This window comes from Pristis pectinata, chromosome 19 (assembly GCF_009764475.1).
Source record: "Pristis pectinata isolate sPriPec2 chromosome 19, sPriPec2.1.pri, whole genome shotgun sequence".
Classification (NCBI taxonomy): domain Eukaryota; kingdom Metazoa; phylum Chordata; class Chondrichthyes; order Rhinopristiformes; family Pristidae; genus Pristis; species Pristis pectinata.
In genome coordinates, this window is record NC_067423.1 from 15,677,788 (window position 1) to 15,691,393 (window position 13,606).

The window sequence follows — 13,606 nt, forward strand, 5'->3', positions numbered from 1 at the left end:
CAATTTCCTCTCTATAGTAACATTGCTTTGGGAAAACCTCTTAAGACATTGAAAAATTCTTGCGTTGATGTGACTGCAAAAGCTGTATTTTGAAGTTCAGGGTTGAAAAGTTACCCTGACTTCAGAGCAATGTACCTGAAGGACCCCTCCCACTTGTTAGACATGGTGACAAAGACTAGCCTTAACTGCTTCCGTTAATGAGATAGTGGAAGTTATCATTAATGCTGGAGCATTATTCAAACAATTATCATTATTTTTTTTATTTTAAATAAGCATTTTTATAAGACAAGCATCAAATTAAACGTATTTTAATAATCCAGTATGAATTTGAATGTACATGTGTTGCTACATCAATTTTGTTGAACTTATAAAAATCGTAAGTTGATGCATCTTACTGACTTCGATGACAGAATTTTAATGGACACTAACAGAAAACAAAAATAATCTCTGAACTGAATTTTAAAAAAGCCAAAAACGAGAGTTCTAGCCTCAGACCTCCAATGACTAGATTAGTAGGTGGTATTCAAAGGCAATATCTTTGATGCTGTGAAGGCTGCAGGAGAGCTCACTGTACAGTTGCTGAACTCAGTAAGAGAGCGACCGAACCTCGATCTTCCTTTCAATTTCCCAAAATTTGTAGTTTTGCAGAAATTGTCTTTGAACCACAAACGTCATCTTTAATACAAAATTTAATCCAAAGGCAATCTCACTTGAAATAGCTTTCTGAAACTTCTTTGTTCATTCTCCAGTTGGGATACTTCTGATTTATTCAATGGGTTTGATTAAAGTGAAAATCCATTGGGCATGCTCCTTTTAATGCTAACTCAGATCAGAAGATCCTAACAGTACCTCAATAATTGATCTAAGTTGACCTTTTGGCCTTCCAGCAATAGAGGAATGCAACCTGGTTTCCTCTTTGTGATTACTATTCTAAGTCCTCTACTATAGGAATCTGCAGAATAAGTCACGGTGGTGTTACTCTACACATTTATATAGCTGACTCATACAGGAACAACATCTGACCTTCGGGGAAAAGATGATGGGAGGAGGGACAGAATGTTTGGAACATCTGGAAGTATGTGTCACTTGATCTTAAAAGCACTACTCTAGAACAAGTTTTCTTAAATAATACTTCTTATTTAAAATACTTTGTTTATTTTAAAAATTATTATAATATTTAAATTTAAATGCTGTTCTTAAAATTGTTAAAACACTGTCTTGAATGGGCTTACATCCAACAACCTTAATAAACTTTTACATCCATATCCAACATCAGACCAAATCCTGCTTAAACATCGCCCCAGGCTTGCTGACTTATATTGGCTCCATCCAAGAACAGATCAGCTTGTAGAGAAAAGAAATATTTCCCATCCATGCAGGTGAATCTCTCCATGGTTTAGCCCCTTTTATCAGTTAACCAACTCGTTGTCACTGAAGGGGACATCTTTAGAATGCAGGGAGGTAATGGTACAGTCATTTGGGCAGAAAAAAGCCAAATGGCATTTAATCCAATAGAGAACTCAGAACCCTCTGCACATTCTGATTCTAGCTTCTTGTGCATCCTCGATTTATCTCACAGTGTTATTGGTGGCTGTACCTTTTGCTGCGCAAGCTCCAAACTGTGGAATTTCCTCCCCACAACTCTGTCCCTACAACTCTCTTTTCAAGATGCTGCGTAAAACCAACCGCTTCACCCAAGTTCTCGCTCACAGTCCTATTATGCATCCCAGTGTTAAATTTTATCTAATAAAGCTCCTGTGAACGCTAAATTGAAGGTGCTATATAAACAAGCTGTGGTTGTATTCACTTCAGGGTGAGATGTGCTAATTGTTGTTCTTTCCTGTAGAGAGAGAACGTGGCATCTTCTCGTCTAGGTGTTTTGCCGCCTGCCTTCAGCACAAGGATCCTGCCGCCTCAGGCCACAGAATATTCTTTTGCATATATCCAGGTGCCACAAGATGTAAGTAAAGCTGTAGCAGAATCACTTCTTTCGACATGTACAAGATTTATTTTTTGATATTTAGTGATCTGTAGGTTTTGTGATTGCAATAAACTCAATTTAGAAGTGCAGACAAAACCACAGCCTGACGTTACATAAGTGTTGCCAGTGGGCCTCTTTAATTTATTGATGTTGGTACTGTTATCCTGTAAAGAAAATAGACGTAAATAATCTTCAGTGTTTTGAACTAAGCTGCTTATGTGATGTTCTTAACTTTTACTTCCTATTGCTCTCCACACCGGTGATTAGTATTCGTACCCGTTATCTTCAAAATAGACGAAGAAGAGCTTTAAAAATTGTTATTGGAGTTGAAATTAAAACATAAAATGCTGAAAACATTGAGACAATCAGGTACCATCTGTGGAAAGAGAAACAGTTAACGTTTCAGGTTGAAAACCCTTGCTGAATGTTTCCTACATTTTCTGTTCCTATTTCAGACTTCCAGCAGCTACAGTGTTTTTGACTTTCATTATGAGTTTATGAGTTTTTGTTCAAATGATGAGATATTTAGTTACACCTAATGCTAGAGGTTCCAATGAATGCTTAAGTTTCCCAGTACAGTGAAAAATCTGTATTTTCCTATGTCCTGTCCAACATTCTTCACTCAACCAGAAACACATTATTTAAATCGTTTATAGAATCAGAGAAAATTTAAGACATAGAAGGAGGCTATTTGGCCTACTGTATCAGTATTAATCAACAAAGGAGCTACCCACTCAAAACACATCTTCGTGTATAAGGTCTGTAAAACCGAAGGTCATAGCTCCTCAAGTACACATCCAAATTCTGTTTAAAGGTGATGAGCGTTTCAATCTCTCCCGTCCTTTTGAGCCCTTAGATAAGATAAGATATTTTCATTAGTCACATGTACATTGAAGCACACAGTGAAATGTATCTTTTGCATTGAGTGTTCTAGAGGCAGACCGCAAGTGTCGCCATGCTTCCTTACCTCCCTCCCTCTGGATGAAATAGGTTTTTCCTCACCTCCCCTCTAATCATCCTACAAATTATTTCAAGTCTATGTTTTAGGTAGAGGGTTTTTGACCCTCTGCTATGGGGCTAGGTTCTTTCTGTTGATTCTGTCTAAACCCTGTAACTTTATACACCTCAACTAAGTTACACCTCAGCCTCCACTATTTGGAAACAGCCCTAACTTACTCAATCTTTCCTCAAAGCTACAATTTTCCAGTCCTGGTGACATTTTTATCAATCTCTGCACCCTCTCCATTCCAGTTGCATTTTTCCTGCAATACGATGACTAGAACTGTATTCAGTATTCAAATGATGGTCTAACTAGTGTTGTATATGCTTTCAGAGTATCCTCCCTATTATATTCAATGGCTTGGCTAAAACAAAACATACTGTTTACCCTTTTAATAATATTACTGACCTGTCTTGCAACCTTTAAGGGTCTGTGAAGTTCAAGGGTCAAATTCTACAATCAATATCCTCCTTTTTTCGTGTAATTCCCTTGCCCTGTTGGACTTCTCCGAATTCATTACCTCCCACTCTGCTGGATTAAATTCTATTTCCCATTTTTCTGCCCGAATGACCAGACCATCCCTATCTACCTGCAGTCTAAAGATTTCCTCCCCGATGACAACAACTTTGCAAATTTTCCTCTGTCAGTTTTTTGTTGATGTGTTCAAAATGATTGAGACCTTCGTCTTTATAATAGCCATTTCTCCCATAGTCTTCCATCATTCATTTCTACTGTTGTGCCCCTAATCTGTGATTAATTCTAGAAAGCAGGGTAGAGGAAAGTTTAATCTTCTGCTTCATTCTGATAGGACTACAGAGTTTCCTGCTGTAATATCTCTTGTCCTCAACCAATAAGGAATCACTGGAAGTGGGCAATTGATTTGAACTAGATATTTGTTATACCAAACATTATTACTGTTGATTTTTTTTGTGAAGAAGTACTTGCTCTTTTTAAATTCATTTATAGAATGTGACCACCGCTGACAAGGTCAGCAATCATTGCTCATCCTCAATTATCTTCGAGAAGGGAAGCCAGGTTCTTTCAAATGCTGCATTCCTGTAAAGAGTAAATAGCAGCGAGTGAAACATTTCACATTTTAGATCTCCCTAAAATATTAAACTGCCTTACTTTCTCTTATCAATGCCAACTGACCTTTATTTTCAGCATTTTCTGTTGTTGGTAATTAGATACTGCCACACATAGGGTTATTAAAATCTCTAGATTGTAAAAGGAAAATAAATTCTGCTCTGAATAGGGCCCAGAAAAGAGAGGATTACGTGGATTAGGGCATAGTGTGAACTGTCATGATTTCAACACTATGATGATGAGGGAAGAGTTTTTTGGATGCCATATTTGGAAGTCAATATTTTGAAATTGTATTGTAAATTATCAAGCTTCTAGCCACTGGGGAATATCATTGCATCTTCAAAGCGACACTTATCAACTGTCCTACAGCATGCTCACTGTACTAAAGAGCATTCGGTTCCCTAGCAACCTTCAGTTGATTCCATTAGTCTCTCTTTTATAATTTGCAAGTATAATGAATGTGTACCTCCTGAGGGAATTACTAATTTATATATTTAATTGAAGTCATAACAGTAAATAGTTAATTAAACTAGGTTCATTTGGTTTAAGGCATTTCTTTTCTCCCTTGCCTTTCCTGTTGGGAAAGATTGGATTGCAGAAATTGAATTAGGAGCCACATCTTACAATTTGTAGAAATGCTTATAACTTATTGAATTCGGAGTATCTTCACTCAACTTCTTCCCACACGTACCTGGCACCTTGTAGTGTTGACAGGTAAAGGCATTCTCACTGAGTAGGTGGGTGTGATTAGCAGCTAAAAATATTTCTGAAAATCTCAGTTTCAATCTTAGACATTTCTTTACTTTTCCACCATCCTTTATAAGCACAGACCTGCTGATGCTTCACAGTTGGGTGCCAGCCAGCCCTCTGATCCAATTCGCCATTTTAATGTTGGAATTTAGATAATGATTACATGCAGGCTATTGGATCACGGGATACACCTCAGCTAAATGCTATCCTGAGCTCTTGTAATGTCCACATCCATTCACTACTGTCATGGCTTACTCTTTTAGTGATTAAGAGAGGAGAAACTAAATGACCACTTCCTCTACAGATCACAGTGTTTTGGTTACTCTGGTGGTATACACATGTCAGAGAGTCATTAAGCATAGAACCAGGCCCTTCGGCCCAACTCGTTCATGCCATCCAGGATGTCCATCTGAGCTAGTCCCATTTGCCTGCATTTAGCCCATATCCCTCTAAGCCCTTTCTATCCATGTACATGTCCAAATGTCTTTTAAACATTGTAATTGTACCCTCCTCTACAGCTTTGTTCCATATATCACCCACCATCTGCACTGAAAAAATAAACCCCTTGGGTCCTTATTAAATCTTTCCCCTCTCACCTTAAATCTATGTCCTCTAGTTTTTGACTCCCCTATCTTAGGAAAAAGACTGTGAATAGCCACCTTATTTACGCCCCTCATGATTTTATTTACCTCTATAAGGTCACTTCTCGGCCTCCTACACTTCAGGGAAAAGGTCCCAGCTTATCCAGCCTCTCCTTATAAATCAAGCCCTCCAGTCCTAGTAACATCCTCACGAATCTTTTCTGCATCCTTTCCAGTTTAGTGACATCCTTCCTATAGCTGGGTGATCAAAATTGCACACAATACTCCAAGTGTGGTCTCACTAAAGACTTGTACAGTTATAACATGGCATCCAAACTCCTGTACTCATTGCCCTGCCTGATGAAGGCAAGTGTGCCAAATACCTTCTTTACCACCTTGTCTAGCTGTGTCGCCACTTTCAGGGCTGAGATCAGAGTACAAAGCACAGACTCAGAATTAACTGAAACCTTTTGATCTCTGGCCAATCCATATATATTTGGGTCTGTTACCTCTAGCAATAAGATGGCTAAATTTAGAAAATGAATAAATATATTTCTGAATGGTCCATGAACACTACTTTGTTTTTCCTTTATTTTGCACTATTTATTTATTTTGTAATTTATAGTAATTTTTATGTCTTTGCACTATACTATGACTGCAAAAACAACAAATTTCATGACATATAAGTCAGTGATAATAAACCTGATTCTGATTATGAAAATGCAGATGCTTGAAATCCAAAATAAAAACAGAAAATGCTGGAAACATTCAGTAGGTCAGGCAGCATCTATGGAAAGAGGAATAGTTAATGTTTCAGGTTCGGGATCCTTTGTCAGAACTGGGAAAGAGAGGAAAACAAGTTAGTTTTCAGAAGGGGAGGGATGGGTAGAACAAAGGGAATATCTCTGATAAGTTGAATCCATGTGGGTTAACAAGGCAGTTACCAACATATTTGTGTAAGGTGTTGTAAATGCAAGGCTGTGAGATATACCCAGCAGGCCAGACTATATGAATATGTTGCCTTCCTGCAGAGTGTTTCCAGCATTTTTTGTTTTTGAGATTTACTTCGGGAAAGTGAAGCATTTTATTTCAGTGATGTGTAATGCCATTTGCCAAGCATTTTAGAATCAGTGAAATACTTTTAAAGTATGAACACAATTTAATGGTTTCTTGCAAATCAATTTGCTTTTTCCCCTCACTGACTGGGAAGAGCTATCAATGGGGCCATCAGATGTCCTCCAGCCCTTTCCTACTGAAACATCAAATTTCTCTGCCTCTGCCTTCTCAGTAATGGATCGTGCCCCCCCCCCCTCCTCCATCCTCCTCACTCCAACCCTCAAAACACCTCACCAGGATGAATACTGTTGGGTTTTGGAACTGAAAAGCAAAATACTGCAGATTCTGGGGATCTAAACTAAATGCCAAAAATGCTGGAAATACTCAGCAGATTCGGCCCCATCTGTGGAGACAGAAATGGAGCAAATGTTTCAGATCTTTCATGAGTACTAGGTAAAGTTACAAATTAAACAAATTTTAAACTGCAGAAAGAGCGGGAAAGGCACAGTGCAAGAATAAAAGGGAAGAAATCTGTATGGAACTGGTAATGTGAAATTAAAGAAAGGAAACAGAAAATGCTGCAAATACTCAGCAAGTCAGATAGTGCCATGGAGTGAGAAATAAAGTAAATGTTCCTGCTTGAAGACCTTTCATCACAAAGATAAAAAGGTCATCAACGTGAAAGTTTAGCACCGTTTCTCTTTCCATTGATGTCTGAACTGCTGAGGCTGAGTATTTTCAGAATTTTCTGGTTTTATTTCAAATTCTCAGCATCTGCAGTTTCATGCTTTTGGAAAACAGAACATCAGTCAGACTTGTTACTTAAATGTGATTTTCCAACTCTAAAGCTACTCAGTTGTATGTAGTTCCTCTGGGTATTGAGGCATACTGATCTTGCCATTGTTTGCCCTCTTTCAACACTGTCCAAATAATGTGTCTCAGTGGCAGTCTCTGGAGAGCATGGCTTACTACAGCAACGTGAACTAGTTGATGAGACCTTGATTTAACATCCCATCCTCATGCAGTCAAAAGTGCAGGACCCCTTCAATGCTTCATTGAAATATGTTCAAGTTGCAAAGTGGGACCTGTACCCACAGTTGTAGGAATGATAACAGCTGAGGTAAACTGATGCTTCAGTCCATGAATTACTTAGAATCTTCACGTACTTCCCTTGGAGAACAGTGTGAAGTAGCAGAAAAGTTTGCAAGCTGATAACTGAAAAAAAAAGACTTGCATTTCTACAGTACCTTTTGAGATCCTTTCCCTATGTTCTAGACATTCCACAACCAAGGAAATGCAGTCACTATTGTAATGTAAGAAATTTCCATATTCTTCCCAGAAACAGTAATATGATTCTGAACATACAATCTGTTTCAGAATTGTAGAATACGGGATAAATGTTGGGTGGCATTGGATTGGACCTGGCTTGCACTTCAGTGTCTCCGTGCTCTCCCCCCAGCCATTCCCACATTAGTCCTGTTGCCATACTAACGTTTTGCATTTATGCGGCTCCCAATAATCTCAAGGCTTCACCTCCATGGCTGTGTTGCAAAACGGAGGGGGCATTGAGAGGCAAGTACACCTTAGGCAGTGCAAATTAAGGCTCCTTCTATGGACCACCCTGACCATTTCACTCTTCCCATATATCTCTGATGTTAAGGGCTATTTCTGTTTTAATTCAAGAAATAGATTTATTCAAAAACACACTAAAAAAAAAACTGTTGATTAGTTAAAAACAAATAATTCCAGTAAATTAAAGAAAAATAAAGAACAGCTAAACATGTTGGCTGAATAATGGTTGGAGGCTTCTGTGTTGTCAGTACTTCCACTCTACAGTGAGCTGCTGCAGAAATTTGGAACTTGCTGATGTTTGCACTAGAGCTGGCTATTAGTTTCTCGAGACCTGCCAGCTATTCATCAGCATGATCTAGCCTGTTGTCCAGAACACCAGGAATAACTCTCCTGCTTGTCTTTGAAGTAGTACCAGAGGATCTTTTACATTCACATGAGAAATCAGGTTGGGCCTCAATATAACATCTCATCTGAAAGTCAACATCTCAGACAGTGTAACACTCCCTCAGTAGTGTACTTGAATGTCTGTAAATTCTGATCCTCAAATTTCTGGAGTGGCTCTTGAAACCATAACCTACTGATTCAGAGTTTGCAAACTAAACTACAATTGACAATGAAAAAGGGACGAGAGGTACAGCTAGATGTAATTAACGTGCATGTGGATTTTGCCATTGGTTAAGTGCATCATGTAGTTGAGGATAAGTAAGGGGGATTTATAAATATTTGGGAATTTCACAGTCCACTACATCAATGACCCTTCTCTGGCCATTAATCATCTTTAACTAGCTGGTCACAACATTGGTCCTGTATCTGGGGGGGGGGTTGATTTTATGGGTGCCTACAATCTATATGATCTCAAGTGGGCAACTCCTACCCACTGGATGCAAGTATCCTAAGGAGATCTCATCCCAGAATTTGGAGCCAGATTCTAGTCTCCACTCTGGAAATTGGGAAAACCAACATTCAGCAATTACTCCTGATGAGTTCTTGTGACTAGTTATAATCTACTGCTAATAAGCAAATATGGTCTTCTGTCCTTTAGGAAGATGCTAGAGCTGATGCAATTGACAGTGTCGTCAGGGACATTCAAAACACTCAGTGCCTGCTGAACGTTGAATTCGGGGGACCCACTTGCTCATATGTTACACTGCAGTTTTCCGATACGAAGGATGATGTAGGTCTCGGACTAGTCAAGGAGGGGCTTGTGATGGTGGATGTGCGTAAAGAGAAACACTTGCAGAAAGTGGTAAGTGATCACATAATGATTGGAGTAATGATTGATGTGCTGTTTCAATACAGGTTGTTTTTTTTTCTGATGGAAAACCCTAGCAAATGAACACACCAAGAATACAAGAAATTAAAATCTTAGTTTCGAATTAAAAGAAAAGAATGAATCCGTTGAATACAGGTTATCCAGTTGTGCGTTTTCACCTTACAGAATAACTTTACCAACAATTTCCTATGTTACAGCAAGAACTATACTTCAAAATTATTTCATTGGCTGCAAAGTTCTTTGGGATGTAGAGAGGTCAAGTAAGGTGTTTATAATGCATGTCTTTTTTAAGCAGGTGAGACATTGATAGATTAAAAATAGAAAATACTGGAAAGCATTTAGCAGGTCAGGCACTAGAAGTGGAGACAGAAACAAAGTAAACATTTCAGCTCCGTGACTTTCATCAGTATTTTCATCGACCTGGATCATTAGTTCTGTTCCTGCAGGCACCACCTAATATGCTCATGCCTTTCCAACATTTCCTGTATTTGTTTCAGATTTTAAGCATCTTTGCCTTGTTTATATTGGAGCTTCTGATTCAGCCATGATTCCTAATGCTGGTCTAAAACCAAATTTAGCCAGATGCAGTGAGAGGAGACTTTTTTCTTTTAAATATTGCAGCAGTGGAGGAACAGAGTGACATTTGATGGGAATATACCAATTCGATTGAATATAAAAGCAAAATTTTATATGTGAATGTCAGCAGATACCTAGAAGAGAATGTTTTGTAATGTCTATCCTCAGCTCCCTCATGGCTTGGTCCTTTAGATTTGTTGGATGCCAACTTGCTTGAAACATGAGTATCTATTGTAATTGCAAATTGTTTCTGTCAGGTCTTTGGAATTTTACTTAAACTCAAATGTAATGCCTGAAAGGATGCTGGAAGCAGATTCAATAGTGACTCAATAAGGGAACTGGACAAATACTTGAAAGGCAGAACATAGGACATATCCCTCTGTTCCCTACATATTCATGTGTCTATCTAACAACCTCTTAAATGCCACTGTCGTATCTGGGAGGATGTGGAGGCTTTGGAAAGCGTGCAGAAGAGGTTTACCAGGAGGATATGAGCTATGAGGAGAGGTTGGACAAACTTAGGTTTTCTCTGGCATGTTGGAGGCTGAGGGAGACCTGATAGAAGTTTATAAAATTATGAGAGGCATAGAATAGACAATCGGTATCTTTTTCCCAGGGTACAAATGTCATGTACTGAAGGACATGCATTTAAGGTGAGAGGGGTAAAGTTTAAAGAATATGTGTGGGGCAGTTTTTTACACAGAGTGGTAGGTGCCTGGAACAGGCTGCCAAGGGTAGTGGTGAAAGCAGATACGATATTGGCATTCAAGAGGCTGTTAGATAGGCACATGGATATGCAGAGAATGGAGGGATATGGATCATGTACAGGCAGAAGAGAATTGGTTTCATTCGGCATCATGCTCGGCACAGACATTGTGGGCTGAAGGGCCTGTTCCTATGCTGTACTGTTCTGTGTTCTATATTCTAAAATTATGCTCTAAATATTGACAATTTCTACACAATACAGAACATTTTTTGTCAAGTTAGATGATCTTTCCTGCCTAATAAGGCTTTTATCCAATAGGATTCCTTTCAAAAGCAAGGATTCTATCAGAGTTATCCTGGCAGTGTTATCTAGCCCAAAGCCAGTGCTTTGAGAGTTATCAGGCACTGTCTCCCAGGAACAGTTTCAGTGGCTGCCTTCAACAACAATGAAGAGTTGCCGAGATTTTTGCATTCTGATTCTGGCCTGGAGCCACATGAGCCCAAAGCATTCTAACATGGGAATAGTCAGGACAAGATTGCACCTGCGAAATTCTATATTGTTGTTTCAGCACCACGGTACAAGTTAGCTGCAGTCAGCATAAACATACAGCAGCAAGGAGAGCATTTTTTATGCAGTATACTTTTACATTCCAATCTTGTTTTATGAATTGTTGAGTGTTTAGTTTATTGGCATCTTTCATTAGTTGTGCAGAATTACAGTTGAATCTATAATACAGCAATAAGCCAACTTGGACCAACTGGTCTCTACTTCAGTCCCTCTCTCATGCAAGTATTCTCAGATTCTAATTGCCTTTTCCCAACCTGCCTGCATTATTCCTCACATATGAAAGCCTATCTGTATTACATAGAGTTCCATTGAATGTAAAGCACAGAAATACGCCATTCAGTACAGATGATCCTTGCTGGTGTTTATGCTGCAAACAAGCCTCCTTTTGCCCCCTTTATCTCATCTGTTCATCATACTCTCTCATGTACATATAGCTTTCCCTTAAATGTATGAATAGTGTTCACCTCAAGCACACCTTGGCATACCAGCTTCCAAATGTCAACCATTCTCTCCTCTGTTCCATATTGGGTTTATAAGTAACTGTATTCTATTTTTTGACCCTTAGCTTTGGTCACCATCCCACATCTTCTTTGACTGTCTCCTCAGCCTTCTCTATCCAAGCAAAAGAAATAATCTTTCCTGAACTGCACCTTCTCCCAGTTTTGTGTAATGCTGCACTTTAGTGGAATTCTCTATAATTTGGTATTATTTGTCAATTTATGTGATGCTAAGAAAGCAAAATAGTGAAAAAGCACTGTGTTATAATAAGTGCCAACAAACCCTCACCACCCATTTGGTCGGTTTTACAGTAGGGCTACATCACAAACAAGTCTCAGTCTGTTTTTTTTTCACCTTGTCGTGTGGACTAAGTAGAGATGAAGAATGAAAGTCATTTTCTTTCCTTAACCTTCTTTCCTTGCATTTTTCCTAACTGAAAGCTACCAAGAGTCTTTGTGTCAATTTTTATACTGAATAAAGTCCAGAGATAATCCAACTGGATTGGCTGACAGACAGCCATGAATGTGGCACTCTGCATAGAGATTACAATGCAATTGTTGGGGATCTTTTCGCAAGATTGCCTAAAGTGAGCAAGATTTAAAATAATCAGTGGTACTTGTGATTTGGAAAGTACATTATTTATTTGCAAACCCTGGCAGATTCTCATAAAGCGAATTGATTGCAGAAAGACCTGGCTGACATTACTATGTTGTAATCTCTACTGCTTCGATAACATCAAATTGTGAAAGAACTCTTATTATGGGGTGAAATATGGCAGTAATCGAGAGTGTTTTTACCGCAGGAGATGATTGATACCAGTGTAAAGTAATAATAGGGGAGAAGAATAGGGAGGTAAGAAAGAGGAAAGCCAAGTAGGCCAGAGTTATAAATCTGTAAATAGCAGCCACAGCTTCCTGAGATCTCATAACAAGTGGAGGTTTGTTAAGGTTGATTGAGGTTCAGCATCAATAAATAAATCCAATAAAAAAAACTGAAAATGTAAACGATGTTCATAAAGTGGGTCAAATACACTGCACCAAAAATGTATTAGCAGTTAAACATGTATTTTCTGGCCTCTATGAGGAGGGGATGAATCGTGCTGAGCTTTCTAAATTTGTGCAGAATGCAGAGCCACCTAATTAGTGTTGCACAGCTCATGATCCGAAGGACTGGCATACATCTCATTCCAAAGTTAGTTAATTATTGCTTGTTGCAATTAAATATTCAATGAGCAGGGTACTAGTGCAATAACAATAATGGGGAAAATGTATTTCTGCTTATAATTGTAATTGATAACTTTTCAAATACCATCCAATCCTTTGTACTATAATAACTATAATTGGCATTTCATTTTAGATTCTTAGTCTTCATTGTGGTTAACTGTTTAACTGTTTGTCCACCCACCTAAGTAAGCACATACCACTCTGAGTATTTTCCCCTTCTCTCCAAAAGATACAGAATTTTGCACGGTATGATTCTATGAATGCCAACTGCACATCAATACCTTACTCAGTTGGCTATATTTTATGCTTGAATATGTTCATATTCAGAGTTGAAAAGCTGGTTAGCTTTTCAACTCTGAATATGAACATATTCAAGTTCCACTGTAACCTTGGCCAATATATTTTAGCATTGAGATAGTGGTCAGCAGCAGGAACACTTTACTGGTTTAAAGTCTACGGTAGTATGAGGTATTTTGGTTGTGATGTGCTGCCGTTGTTCACCCAAGCTTAGAGTAGCAGACATTGGAAATGTGCTGAGTTATTTTCTGTCTGTAAAGCATAAGCCTAATTATTGGGTGCTTTGTGTCAGCCCAAAACTGTGAATTATAAGCCAGAGAGACCATGTTGGCCAAGGCACTTCAACTGCAATCTCACTATCAAATCTTTCTCATCCATTTAAACAGTTGCATATGACTTTGCTTTAACTTCACAATCAAGAGATTACACTTCAGACAATG

The 13,606-nt window shown here is 38.6% G+C and overlaps 1 protein-coding gene across 1 annotated transcript in view; it reads left to right on the plus strand.

Moving 5' to 3' along the window:
* Positions 1 to 13,606, plus strand: part of snd1 (staphylococcal nuclease and tudor domain containing 1) — a 746,083-nt gene that overhangs the window by 686,829 nt on the left and 45,648 nt on the right. Inside the window, exons 21-22 of the mRNA XM_052034288.1 lie at positions 1,847 to 1,960; positions 9,069 to 9,272. Coding sequence (XP_051890248.1) covers positions 1,847 to 1,960; positions 9,069 to 9,272 — 318 coding nt within the window. The remainder of the gene's footprint in view (positions 1 to 1,846; positions 1,961 to 9,068; positions 9,273 to 13,606) is intronic.